Raw genomic sequence first — 14,039 nt, 5'->3', positions numbered from 1 at the left:
TTGAAAATATTAATAGGCTACAATTTGTTACTGGTAAGCATCAATTTGCATACCTGTATTTGCAATACGCAAAATATGGCTACCTAAGTGATTAATTAATTTGGACAGTTTAATATTTTCGAAGAAAATTAATTACACTTCTTCCACATGTAAGGTATAATCCGTACTTCACTATTATGTCACTTGTACAATAAATACATTTTTTTTAATTAATTTCCCATCATATTAAAATTCATTCATTCGAAGAGAAGAGATACGGCCCAATTGGATAAGTAACGCTTTTGGCATTTGGGTAGGTATTGAATTTATATTAAAGACTATTTTTTGTATTGTTTTGTTCCATCGGGGATAAAAATGATCTACAAATTAATCAATTTATTCATACATACAGGTGAATAATCGCACACATCAGATAATAAACTAAATTCAATTATATCATAATATTGTACATATATAGATATATATATATATATATGGACATTTATTACATAGATATTCCGGAATTATTTATTATTCTTATCAGTCCTAAGAATATTAAAATGACGTAGAAATTTACTGCATCAGCTTAAAGGTTGTTGGTAAGACAACAAGATCCTCGACGTACTCTTCCGACGATTCGTATAACCCATTATCGTAACAATAATTATATATACACGTATGAAATATTATAATTTTTAGTTATGATTATTATAAAACTACTATTTGTTACTTTATACATACATAGTTATTATTAGGAATAAAAACAGTTTTCGGCACGAGTTTATGTTTTTGCAAAATAAAAAAAAAAAAAACATTTTTTATACGCTTGATCATCAAATTCGACCACAGGCAAAGAAATTCAGCGAATACACAGAAGCTTTGCAATTATTAGTTAAACGTATGGTATTAACGAGTTGTGAAATGCTGTCGTGTGATTTATAATGGAAATTGTTAAAATTTATCTACTTATGTATCATATCATTGTCAAACTCTTCCTAATGCTACGAATTCATGATGTACGTTATCCAGTCGACAGTTTTGGCCACTCGGTGATAAATTCCGGGTTGGCCAGGTTGGGCGCAGGAATATCCGGCTGAAACTATACCGATCAGGTACCATCTTCCGGTCTTCTCCAGCATCAGCGGGCCTCCGCTGTCACCCTGTTAATTCAAAAACACGAATTTCACTATCTTTTTCTGGACTTGTATAGTATGTCAATCATCTGAACTCCCGGTTCTTACCTGGCAAGAGTCTTTTCCACCGCTGCTGTAACCGGCGCACATCATTTCATCGTAAATTACAACGTTTATACCGTTCGAACGATGCCATCGCTCGCACACTCTGTTGTCGATCACAGGTACATCGACTGCTTGCAATGTTTTTGGGCGTAATCTAGAACCTTATTGTAAAAATTTTTTATCTGGTTAAATTGGAATGGATTGTACTTCGTGTGCATAACCGAATGTCTTTGTTCCGGATGAATTAGTATATAACTAATAAATAAAATAACTCATATTATTAGTACAAAGTTCACGTCTGTTTCTCACAATTTTGATTGTGAGAATGCGTAGACAAATTAAAAGTTAATACCAAATCATAAATACCAGCTTGAAGTGCGCCCCAGCCGGCGGCCCAGCCGTACTGTCCCAAGAAGTCTTCGTTTTTGTCGGGCAGACAAATCGGTGCGATATGTGGCATGTAATGAACCGGCCTATCCAGCCGGAGTACAGCCACGTCGAACCTGCAGTGTACGGATTCGGATTATCCTTAACTATCCGATTTCCTTTTCTATCCAATCACACCTGATTTACTTATCAAATAATTGAGATCTTAAATTCAGAAGACGCCATTATGGTGAAAAAATTCTCACAAATTTCTCGTCCTTTTTTTTTTTTTGAGATTTTCTGTTAACATTTTATTATTATTTTGACGATATCTGAGGGGTTTAAAGAAAGAAAAAAAAATCTAGAGTTTCTGGAAGGAACTTTTTACTGAAAATTTGAAAAGCTCTGATGAAATCAATTTAGATGTAACAATCGAAAGAATTTCCGAGAGTAACTCATAAGCAAATGATATCCAAACTTTCTTTTCTGTTGATGATCTTAAATGTTGTGGACATCGTTTGTCACTTCACCAACAGATCGTGTCAATTACAGGAAGTCTCGCCTTGCATTTCTATTATTCGTCTTACCTGTCCGCCTGTGGTGTGAATTTGAAGTATGGATGAACGCGGATGTCTCTCACACCAAACGTGTACGCCGGCAGCGGTTCAGCCGCTGAATTCACAACGTAATCTCCAAGGGTAACTTGAACTTGTCGGGCAGACGCTCTAGAGTTTGAATAATTCGAAAATTTGCTTAGTAATAGATAATAGGAAATATCAAATTGCAGCTTACGTCACTCAGCAATGAAGTAAATAATTGAATTTTATTTTCATTATTCACCTGAATTGAATTTTTATTGTCAATTTACTTAATTTTCACTAAGATATTACTCGGAATTAGAGTTTAGAAACTCTCAACTCTTTACAAATATTTATAATCGATTCGACGAATTGTGTTCAAATCGAGAGTGTGGTGGTTAATTACCATTGCAGTTTATTAGTAGAGAGTTGAATCGTTATAGTCTCTGAATAATAAATCATAAAACCAGGTATAACCGTGTACACGATTTAACTTGAATGTTTTTTACAATGCGAATTACTTTTTTCAACACTCATCATTTTATACTTTTTGCCATGACTGTTGTTCCCAGCATACATTTCTTTTCATCGGATCATGAAAATGTTGTTTTTTCCTTATTTTTTTTTCCTTCATCTCACGGTGAAAGTATAATAAAGTATTTCTAAATTGAATATCCTTACTTGGCGACACAGTGACCGGCCGTCACGACATGAAATCGGTTAACCAGCGTACCGCCGCATCTGCTGGAACCGATTCGAATGTAGGCCTGAAACAAAAATGGTCTGAATATTAAAAATCATGCCTGGTGTTCGATCGTAGCAATATTGTTTTTACGATTCGTTCATTTTAACGTGTAACCGATCGGGTGTTTCAACCGTGACCTAGATGAGCCGGACTTTCAGCCTTCAAGCCGGACCTTGTTATGCCGAAATTCTCCAATGTGACGTTTTCATTCGAGTATAAGCACAACATGCTGGACCGACGGAGATTATCTAAAGAATTCCGGAACCGACATAAGGCTGCAGCCCGTAAGAAAGAAACTGGCGGGCAGCGGCGATAAATGGTATGGGTAGACACTTTCACAATTCTGACTCACAATCGGGTGAGAAGAGCTAGCTGCTAATGTACAGAGTCGAGTGAAAGTAAAATCGATAAAAGATTCAACTCACTGGTATACTATGATAATATTTCTTTGACGAACATATCGAAGAATTACAATCACGTAATGGATGTTGTAATTTTACTCTTACGTATCGGTGGTAAAACACCTCGGGAAGATCCGTTTAGATTTTTTATTTATTTTCTCTTCTCACGTGTTGGAAACACAGCTCATCTGTTTATGTTTCCTCCCCTTTCTTGTGTTATATAACGAGGAACAGACTTGGGTCGTGAAAGTTCATGCGCAAGTCATTTAATCTGTGATTCATTTAATACATATGATGGGACCCTGATCCACCTAGTAAATACCTTTGTCCATCCGTTTATTTCATGTATACAGATATTTACCAATCTCTTACCTGCCATGGGAAGCTACCGAAACCAGCTTCGTCTCCGCCCACGATTCTTCGCTGTGCCGTTTGCTTCGAAACGGATATTCCGCATTCTGTTGATCAGAAACACATTTAACAGAAACGTACCATTTTGTTTTCCGTTACATATTTGCCAATACCATTTAACAATCCAATTAACGGCATTTTATTACAGTCCTACCCTTACCAACCGAATCAATTTTGTTTTCTTTCAGGGACCGTCTTGGATTCTAGAAGTAATTTGGAGTAAAGTGCATTTTGCACGTTGCATTTTTAAACAATATTTACGCCAGAAAATGTAGCTATACGTGATTCGGTTGGTAAGAGTACAAGGGTAGTTAAATGCCCTGATGGTAATACTGTGTCCGTTTTTGACCGACTGAAATCACCCTCATTAGAGTTGTTCAAACAATTCGTAAACATATAGGTAGTACGTGTAAAATCGACTTATTTCCCTTTTTCCTTAACCTGTGGAGCATGAATCTACGCGAAATCTCGTATGATATGATAAAAGAAAAACGACTGTCCAGTAACAAGTAATACAAATCGTAATGCCATAGCGCTGACGCCAAATGTTTACTTGCATCCCCACGTATGGTATGTATGTATACTGATTATCATCCGAAGTAACTTTGCGTAAAAGAAAGTGTTGAGGACCAACAAATTTTCTATGTAATGTGTGGAATCAAAGAAATAGATCAAAACAAATGAAGGTAGAACTCGTTAGACGTGACGGCTGCAGTCATCTTCAATAATTCCTTACGACTTGCCATGCACCGATAGAATTCAGGTTAAGTGTAATTCCGGGTTCATAAATCTTGCATCTGTTTAGAATTTAGACTGACAATGAGATAAAATGCGAGAAGTTTTTGGTGTGAGTTTAACGAGGACGACTTAGGAAATTAGAACGTGTAGCATGAATTTTAAGCGTAAATCCAGTCAAACATAAATTCTCCTGAATATAATTGTTTTCATTTCACGGCATTGTAATTCACGTGATCAATTATGTTTCCAGGAGAAATTTTGAAAAAAATACATGCGTAGAACAAAAACTAGAACGGCTTCGTACGCAGTGTGAGATGATCAAGAGAGCGTAAAATGTGAGTATTTATTTAAGCCTCAACATGAAAATTATACTTCAAATCTTGACTTTTTCTTGTGTTCGAGATGATAGATGATTTTCACATGTTTAAAATATTTTATTCATTAGATAAAAGTATCAGATTAGAAATGCGCAATCTGGTGGAAATAATCATACTGCACCAACTGTCGTGATTGTCGTATTTAATTCTTAAACCGGTATCTCGACGATTATTCTATTTTAAGTTGACTTATGGCACAAAAAATAGTTTCAAGCTCGCACAATGTTTTCTGTGCCCTGATATTTGTCAGGTTAGCTCATAAACGATCGAATGATTATCTATTACGCGAAATATTGTTCTAACCGCGACCCCATAAAGAATCTCTAAATATTTGATTAATCCAATAACATTGAATAAGAACTCTATGTTATGAATTTTCTGTATAATTTGATTGCATTTTTTGGTATATGTATAGAACGCTTTACCGTGTAGTGAAAGTGCAGAAAGAAAGAGAAAGTATGGAAACTAATCATGACATTAATTGCGCATCGCCTTAACCAAAATTCAATCGAAACAAAGCTTCATGTGAGAAACAGTGCAGTTCAAATAATCGTTGTTTATCGTTGGAAAGTTTTCAACGTCGATGCCACGCGTGTTCCCAAATTGCTTTAATACGGCCAATGAAACATTTGAAATCCAATACCGATTCTTACGCCCACTACTTAGGGGAGAGACGGACAAAAAAATAGGCCCCCTGTACAATCAAATGGGATTTAAAAAAATTTCGGTAACGCCTGAAACGCATATTTAGACCAAAGACAAAAAAATCGCGTTGTTGAAATTGGTCCGACGTTTTTCCTCCTTTAATGGGCTCATTTTGCTCGCCTCTCCCGTAAATTTTGACCTAATTCCATATTTTGTGCGTATACGTTTACGTATGGTTTACGTCCACATTGCCCATAACTGATTTGAACCCGAGCTTGTTATAACCTATAATGATTACTTTCAAGAACGCCTAATGACTTTTAAGAACACCTCAGACTGAGAAGCGAATAAATATACATCGAATTGTATAATATCAAGGTCACGACCATGACAATAAAACACGGACCGTCGGTGCGCGGGAGAGAAAGTGAGAGGCTTCCGAACGACTCTCACAAAAATTGCAACTACATACCATCACCGCCGAAGTTGTTGTGAGATTGAATCTTGGAGGATTAAGTCTCTCCGCGTCTTTTATAATTTCAAATTGCTCTCACAGCGTGACGATACGGTAGAGTTTGATACATAATTCACAGACGATGATGATTGCGATGATGAAGTGCATGTACGTTTTTTTCTCCCCGTTTCAAATAATAATTCACTTTTTAGTAAGGATTTCATAGTTAATAGATACACCACAACACAAATCATACGACCTAAGTCCAGGTGAAAGAGAAAGTCGGAACTTATTTGAATTATGTGTGTCTATAGGTTGTCCCAATATTTTATGAAAGTGTAAAATGATCACACGAAGAGAAATTAATGATGATGCAGTAGGTGTAATAGTAGTAATAATGCTCACCCTAAAACACTATAATGACATTTTCCCACACAACTATGATTGTTTTATAAGAAAAAAAAAAAAAGAATTAATTACGAACTTAATTCTGGCGCCTTGACACCCACGCAATAAAATATTATTCACGGCCTAAATAGAACGTCATTGAAAAACATTATTAATCGACTCATTAGAGAAATAACATATTATCTCAAATTGCGGTGAACAAAAATACTACGGCACGCTAGATGTTAATAAAAAATAATTGCATAATATCCAGTTTAATCTTTGACAATGCGAATCTACGATAATTATAATTCTTTAGAGCAACTGTGAGAGCGAGCTCGTGGGTTGCAACAACTTAATATAGATGTTTTTTTTATCCAGTTTAAAACTGCAATTATATTTCTCACGTGTCTCAGTTGGATAATATTATACATATATTCGAATATACGGAGTATAAGTTGCAGAAAGTACTTTGATGCATGAAAAATTCCCTTTCATTCAAAGTTACTTGGAAAAATTCAAATTGTCGTAGGTTTGCATCATGAAGAAAATAAATCTATACTTGAGATAACGTGTTTTCCCGTCGCATTTTAAGGCAGCATAATTCCTCTCATGCGTCAATTTTGGGCCTCTATACTTTTAACAATATGCGAAAAAAAAAAAAAAAAAAAAAAAATTCGTCCAAAATATTTTGCTCCACTACTTCATCTGATTTTTTCGAGCTCTATGCAAATGGTTTCTCAACGACCTTATACGAAATCTGATATCAAACAATAGGAACTTTTTTCGCAAAACGTTGACGGCTCGTGTCGCACATGCTTTCAAAACGTTAAACTTCACGTACGTAATGTGTATATGTATAATGTATATTTTACGCTTTCTTTTCTTGGCAAATTTTCACCTCTTGCTTAAAACTCGATTAAAGTATTAAGAAATTTGTCCTGTTCTCTCTTTTTTCTCGTTTCGTCTGTGTATATATTTATCTAATATTAAATTAAAGTAAATTTTTGTAAACTCGATTGAAAAAAGTAAAACGACCAACGTCGTGACGTACCTATATCTAGTCTTGGGTACTCATTGAATGATATCTGCTTTCTTTGATCTGAAACTGAAAGGACCGATATTAGTTTTTTAGCTTCGTGACTTGAATTAGTCTACAACGTGAGGCACATTTTTTATTTCACTATACTTATCGGAAGTATCATTTGTGATTTTCTTGGATTTTTGTATGAATCTTTTTCATATTTTTTGTTTAACATTAATACACCTCGAAAACGACATGAAATATTAAAAAAAAAACGAAGTTATTTTTTCAGCTTGAGTCATGGATTCATAAAAGAATTAATATGAATTTTTTTTTTAACAAAATCTTTTTTAAACAGACAAAATGAAATTTAAAAAACTCAGGTGAACCAATGTCTCGACTTTAAAAGCTGATCGATTTAAAGAATAGTGCCTCATATAAACTCAAAACATATATCTTTCGAATGCCAGAGTAGAAAAAAAAAATTATTGTTAAATGGACTGGTTTAATTCACCTCTGAAAGTGTCATCCAAATCTTGTAGCTGATTGGAGGAAAATGGAGAACTGGATGTACCACCAGGAGTGCCTCTGGAGTAATCGTCACGGAAAATTAGTCTGGGTGTCCGATGCCCCATGACGGGATTTCGCCATACAGATTTGTACTCCGGCCAAACTGGGTACGGCAATTGTCGTCCGAGGTACGATTTGACGAAGGGGCCGTTTGTCGCTCCGGGAATTTCGAACTTGTATGGATTGTTCGACGGAAAGCGAACGTATCGCCTCTTCCTCACCGTCGACGACACATCAGTTTCGTTTGTTTTCCCGCTCACCACGTATTCTGCATCGAATCTTCGGCCCTCCGTCACTTCCACGTTTTCGGAAAACGTTAACGCAGGGCTTGAATCTGTGCTGACTGCTTCTACTGGGCTAATCGTTGCCGGGCCAGGCAATGAAGTTACACAAGCGACAAATATTATCTGGATCCAACATGTTGTCGTCCCACGCATTGCACCACTGAAATGCGAAACTTTATTCTCGTTTTTTGCCATTTTTATTCGATTACGAGACCGATATGTACGAGATTCAAATTTGCAATATTAGTGTATGACGATAAAGTTTTGGGAAAAATTCTTATTTCGCAACCTCGAAATTGTCGAAAATCCAGTAAACTGGACTGAAGCAAGTTTACGTTTACCAAACTCAGCTACTAAATTATTCTAAACTTCTCACGAGAAAAAAAAATATTTTTCATTAATATTCATTAAGAAAAGATTCAATCCAACGATAAGCTTTAGAAACTTCAAGTCATTTGAAATGAAGCCTGATTTATAAAAATTGGTTAATAAATAAGAAGTTGTAACGGTTTTGAAAGTACTAAGATTAAATGTTCTTCATTAATTTTTTTGCATAATAATAATACCAGAAAATGTGTTTCCTTAATTAAATAGCCACTCATTACGAAAATACATCTTCTGGTAATATTCGCGCACCAAATAAAAAAAGATTCCCGATATTCTTATTTATAATTGCATGTAAAATTCCGTTATCGTGTCATTTTCACGCCAGTGATGCGGTAGCCTGAAAATGTTGAAAATAAATGGCATTCTACTCGGTCGGTAAGGACTGACTGTAGCATCCCCTTAAGGAGATCAAAATTGTAGAATTGAATTCGGTGAACTTGAGTTTCGCTGCTGAACCCTGATTTCATGATACTTTTTGCTCGATGCATGTATTTTTTTTTGTAGTTTAAAAAAAAAAAAAACTACATTGCATACGTTTTAGACCTTCATATCCAAGAAATTTCCTACACTCTTGCATCGATACAGAGGTCAAGAATTATTAATCTACGTATAAATGAAAGGTATGAGGTTGTGTTTATAATCAAATCGTGGTTAATTCATGAAATGCAACTATTGCAGAACTAATTACACGCGTGTTATACCGAAACAAGGTTGCCGCAGAGACAGCCTGCAATGCAATTCTGTAAGCCGGAAGACACGAGCGCACGTAGTGTAGGTATACCGACCCATCTGAGGCAACTCTCACTTTCTAAAACAAATCAAATATGTCTATGGTGTTGTTAAAACGTGCGCTTCCTATTAATAAACTTCAGTAATACCGCCATGCCGCTTCGACCCTGCTATTTTTAAAAATCTGTATACAAAAATGAGCAAACATAAATTATGGAATAAGCAATTGCCGCATTAATATGTAAATATGTCGTAACGAGGTCATTGTTCTTTGCTTATCGTGTAGCTCGCGATTACAATCGCCATTTTCTTACCGCTGTTAAACCCTGAACTTCAAATATATTTGGTTGAAAATGTTGCGGCAGTAAATTTTTTTTAAATCATAACTTGAACTAATGACGGGAATTTTTTTCATTTTCTTTTTTGTTAAAGTAGTTGACCAGATTAACCGCAGAATAGATTGTTACATCGTTCGTGTGTCACGCGCTCGATTTCTTGCGTCTCTACAAATTTTGCATAACATATTATTATGAATCTATATGCTGTTAAAATGTGAAGTTGCGAAACTAAGAAATTCACCTCAACAATAGCGGCACAACTTTGACATTTTATGTTACATAACATGAATTTCGAGTCTGAGATTTTGAGGTTAACTATAAGTGATCTTATCTCTTCGACTCAACGTGGCGTCGATTTAATTGCTATAATTTTATTTTCTAAGAAGTTGATTGCAGCGATGACAACAACCTTGTGTTTCACCATTCAATGTTACCTATATTTATGCCTCAGCACAGATCATTGATCCATGTAGATCACTTAGCGAAGTCATTCCACCTTAGATCGTAACATTTCTTTCTCGATTCTGATTTTCAAATCTTATAAAAATCGTTCTAATTGAAAATATGCAAGTGTCATAAATCTCTAAGGACATGTAAAGCCAATTTTTGAACTTGAAAATCGAATTTGACTGTTAGTTGAAATAATTATCTTAGAAATTTGGGCTGTTATTACAGAAGGATAAGAAAATCTTCTGTTGACTGTTGATCATGTTTTTCCAACTTCGGAATCAATCTTTGCGAAAGAAAAGTGGATGAAAAACCCGTGATTACGATTACTGGTTGGCAATGAATATTGGCCTTGAAACATCGAGCCTAATCTCGTCAGTCAACGTGGTACGCACTACGTGTTCTTAGCCTGTTATGCTTGTCTTCTTTTTTCTTTTCGAGACAACCGGCCGTGAAAGTGAATGTAGCAGCTGTCAATGGTTGCTGAGAGTTCCTTCGTTAAAAACCAAGGTGAAACTTAAATAGAAAAACGCTTTCTAGTGACTGCATGAAATACCTTTGCAAAATATAGTATAACTTTTGTTCCGTAAATAAAAAACGACATTTGAGCAATGGGGCCTAGTTTAAATAAGTACTTTTTACTTCTCAAACGCTAAAACCTCGGTTTTGGCAATTAGTATGTTACCTAAGAAGAAAAATACTTGTGAGACTGACTATTCAAATCTAAAAATCAACATTGAACTGAGTAGCATTGAAGATCCCCCAAAAAAAAGTTTTGCCCGATTTTGGTTCACACATTTTGATCCCAAATTGCATTAAGGCAAGCATCACACTGACCATGGTCAACGCAAATCTTGACGGTAGTGTGTATAATGCGAAATTGGAAAGTGATACGGTGCCACATCGTTATATCGCGGCTGGTAAATCTCTCCTCGAAGCTCATCCCCCCACCAGCCTCCCGTGCGCATTAGGCTATTTCACTCACTTGACTACTTTGCGACCTGCGCAGTGCGAAGTGGGGGAATTATATCGCAGTTCTCCTCCCCTACAGCCCCGAAGACCGCGCTATAACGAGGTTGCGATATATTGCGGCGCAGGTTATGCGGGCGACTTGGGGGGGGGGGGGGGGGGGGGCTGGTTTCCGTCACTGTGTGATGTCTAGGCATTCGATTAACATCAGCGAGGAAAGAAGGCGTCGCGCCGATTTGAGGAACACATTTCTAACCTCTCATTACTCGTGCTATGAGCGCGAGCGGCGCCGCCATTCAGACAGAAATCGTAATATACATAACTATATTGGTCGTTTTGTCTTCATACTTTACCAATTCTACCTTTGAAATATTGACTATCGTTAGATATACTTATAAATCGTAAGTATTTATTTAATGGATAAAAAAAGTAAATTTATGAGGTTCAACAAGATTGTCAAAAAGCGGTATGGTGCTCGTTATGCGAGTTGAATCGTCGATTCAATTTTTCTAAGGTAAAGATGAGCGATGCATGCAGTGTGTTTACGTAGTCTTAGATTCAGAGGTAATTTTATTCGGTATATTTATACCTCAAAATGAACAATTAAGCTATTTAATAGAAATATTTCATTACTATATTGTGACATGGCAACGTCGGATTTCATTTAACATGGGCAGCTGAATGCTCGTCGCACGATGAAACTGCACATTCAATTTCAATTTTGGCTAGTAAGATTTGAAAAAAATTTCGATCACAAATTGTTCTGACAATGGTAATTGTAAAAGAAATTACGCCTACTGAATATTTTTGTGATTTATATACCTCAGCTATCCCCGTCAATCCGACTTACCCTTTGACTTCACCACCTTCGATTCTTTCGAAAAAGAACTTGCGGCTGTATTGTTCCAATACATAAGAAGACTTTGAGTGATTTTTTCAGATTTTATAAGCTGAGCACTTTCTAAATGAATTCAGTCGGAAATTTCTATCATTTGTTGTTATAATTGTTATATCTCAGAAACTACTCGTCGTACAATGAAAAAGAACGTGTACAAACTTTGAAAATTTAACGAACTTTGTCGTGGAAAATTTGTTATAATTTGGACATCTAATCAGATCAGAAAAAAAATTTTATTCTAACAAATTGAAAGCAAAATAAATTATTAGCTCAAGTCGGATGATTTTGTTACACTTTTATTTTTCTATGTTAATATCTTGAACCATGCAGACACTAGGACACGAAAATTTTATCCTGCTAAGAAAATTTGGTCGAGATGGAGTAGAATCCACCAGAAATAAAAACTATTAACAATCATTGATATATTAAGAAAAAGAGATGTTTATAATGCAATGACTTGACTGTGCTGGGATCTCTAAAGGTTTTTCAGGCTATTGACTCCGAACTTGAAATCAGATTTTCTAAGTTCAGCGTTAGCGATGTTAATTTATGTGATTATGAACGCAATCGTTGTCTCGTGAGTTAAGCGATAAACCCGGAACTCTCGCACGAAAATCAAAATATAACGGATACTATCGGGGAAACGAAAGATTAATGCTGACATGCATGTGTACGTATAAAGAAAATGCTAAAGAAGTGAAAGTGAAGACAGTATGTAGGTACAAGTAAAAGCTCGCGGCGGGCATTCAATACCGATGGACCCAAGTCAGAGGAAATTGACCGGTTTAAACGATCCCAGTAAACTAGGATAACTTGTATTTATCAACAACAGGAAAAAGTATAAGTAATTATTGTAGAATGAATTGATAAAATGTCTTCATCCATGGATATTTTTGGTGGAAAAATTGGTTATCAAGTTTAGAAGATAACATCTTCAATTGTCGCTTTTTAATTTTCTCACAGGTAAAAAGAGAGTGAAAAATACTTTCCCTGCATTCGGATTAGATAAGTTTTTGTACGGATAAAAATTGACGTGCAAAAGGTGAAAAAAAATATTCTTCCTCAACTCACCAGTTGTAATAATTGAGGCTAATCCACCGGGTTAACTTCACACAGGTTTCTCTCAAGGAACTTTCTTTCACTTATAAACAGCTGAAGAGACAGTAGGATAAGTATATCTCGTATAAGAAATTCGTTCGTCCGTTCGTGTTCTGCGGTGAAAGCGAAGTATTTTATTTATTAAGTTATCAAAAACACCACCAACATCGATGATATTACGATTACAACGAACAATTAGCCACCTTCACGATTGTCTTGACGATTTTTTTTTCTTTACTGATAATTGTCATGTTATATTATAATTTTCCGGTCAAGTTTACTGCGCGGCTTGCTTTTTGTCATATTTTGTCTCTCCCATCGAGCTTAATTTTTACTTTAGATCACATAGCTGTTATGGTTCTGTATTCCGAAACTGTTCTCCACACTCCGTACGACTAAACTGCAACAGTCCCGGCTTATTAGTTATCCTCGGGCAACCAGGTGAACCCGAGTATGCGCTCCGTGTCCACGACTATCTGTCTATTCGAAGAAGACTCCTTCGAGACCCACTCCTCCTTAAGCCTGCACCTCGCACCGTGCCGGCTCTCACTTTCTCCGGAGTTTGTAATATAACCGCAGATGTCAGAACATGAAACTCTTCCAAGCCCGCCCCACTCGAGTCTCAGCTTTTTAGTGTAACACTGACAAGTCGTTGAAAATTCTTCTTAAGCTCTCTTTTTACCTTTAATCTCGGGATTAAGGGAATAGCAATAGTAATAGAAACAAATTCTCTTTCAAACTTCTCTGATAGTGTAACATTTTTTTCAACAGTTCTGAGAAAACTGTTTTTTACTTTTGGATCAGTTTGAATTCTTTCGAACACGCGCAAGGGATTCAAGAAATTCAGATTCGAACGAAAGGAAGGAACTCAGATCCGATACGTTTTCTATTGAAAATATGAAAAACTTTTGCGTTTCTTATTTATACCTACTTTTGATTAATTTCTAGAGGAAACTTACATTTTATTCAAAACTTC

General features: G+C 35.9%; 1 protein-coding gene across 2 annotated transcripts; it reads right to left on the bottom strand.

Annotated features, from left to right (window-relative positions):
- Positions 1 to 856: 856 nt before the first annotated feature.
- Positions 857 to 13,602, bottom strand: LOC124404745 (serine proteinase stubble-like). 2 transcript variants are annotated; one of them, XM_046879080.1, is made up of 9 exons: positions 13,037 to 13,602; positions 7,858 to 8,357; positions 7,374 to 7,427; positions 3,680 to 3,765; positions 2,843 to 2,928; positions 2,171 to 2,308; positions 1,584 to 1,720; positions 1,221 to 1,378; positions 857 to 1,139 (listed from the first exon to the last, which is right to left on the bottom strand). In XM_046879080.1, exons 2-9 carry the CDS (start codon positions 8,348 to 8,350, stop codon positions 981 to 983), a joined length of 1,311 nt encoding a protein of 436 aa, XP_046735036.1. In that variant the 5' UTR covers positions 8,351 to 8,357; positions 13,037 to 13,602; the 3' UTR covers positions 857 to 980. The 2 variants fall into 2 exon arrangements, 1 of the variants encoding a protein (XP_046735036.1); XR_006929026.1 differs by having other exon boundaries at positions 999 to 1,139; positions 1,570 to 1,720.
- Between the last annotated feature and the right edge of the window lie 437 nt (positions 13,603 to 14,039).

The sequence above is a fragment of the Diprion similis genome, chromosome 3 (assembly GCF_021155765.1).
Source record: "Diprion similis isolate iyDipSimi1 chromosome 3, iyDipSimi1.1, whole genome shotgun sequence".
Classification (NCBI taxonomy): Eukaryota; Metazoa; Arthropoda; class Insecta; order Hymenoptera; family Diprionidae; genus Diprion; species Diprion similis.
This window is presented reverse-complemented; position numbering and strand designations above follow the sequence as displayed.

Bases quoted from the DNA above. Each gene is read 5' to 3' on its own strand.
- LOC124404745 (XM_046879080.1), bottom strand. From the start codon at position 8,350: ATGCGTGGGACGACAACATGTTGGATCCAGATAATATTTGTCGCTTGT. The intron at 7,428-7,857 runs GTGAATTAAACC...CGGTCCTTTCAG, and splicing joins TTTGGATGACACTTTCAGAG to TTTCAGATCAAAGAAAGCAG. The intron at 3,766-7,373 runs GTACGTCACGAC...TCTGATCAACAG, and splicing joins GTACCCAAGACTAGATATAG to AATGCGGAATATCCGTTTCG.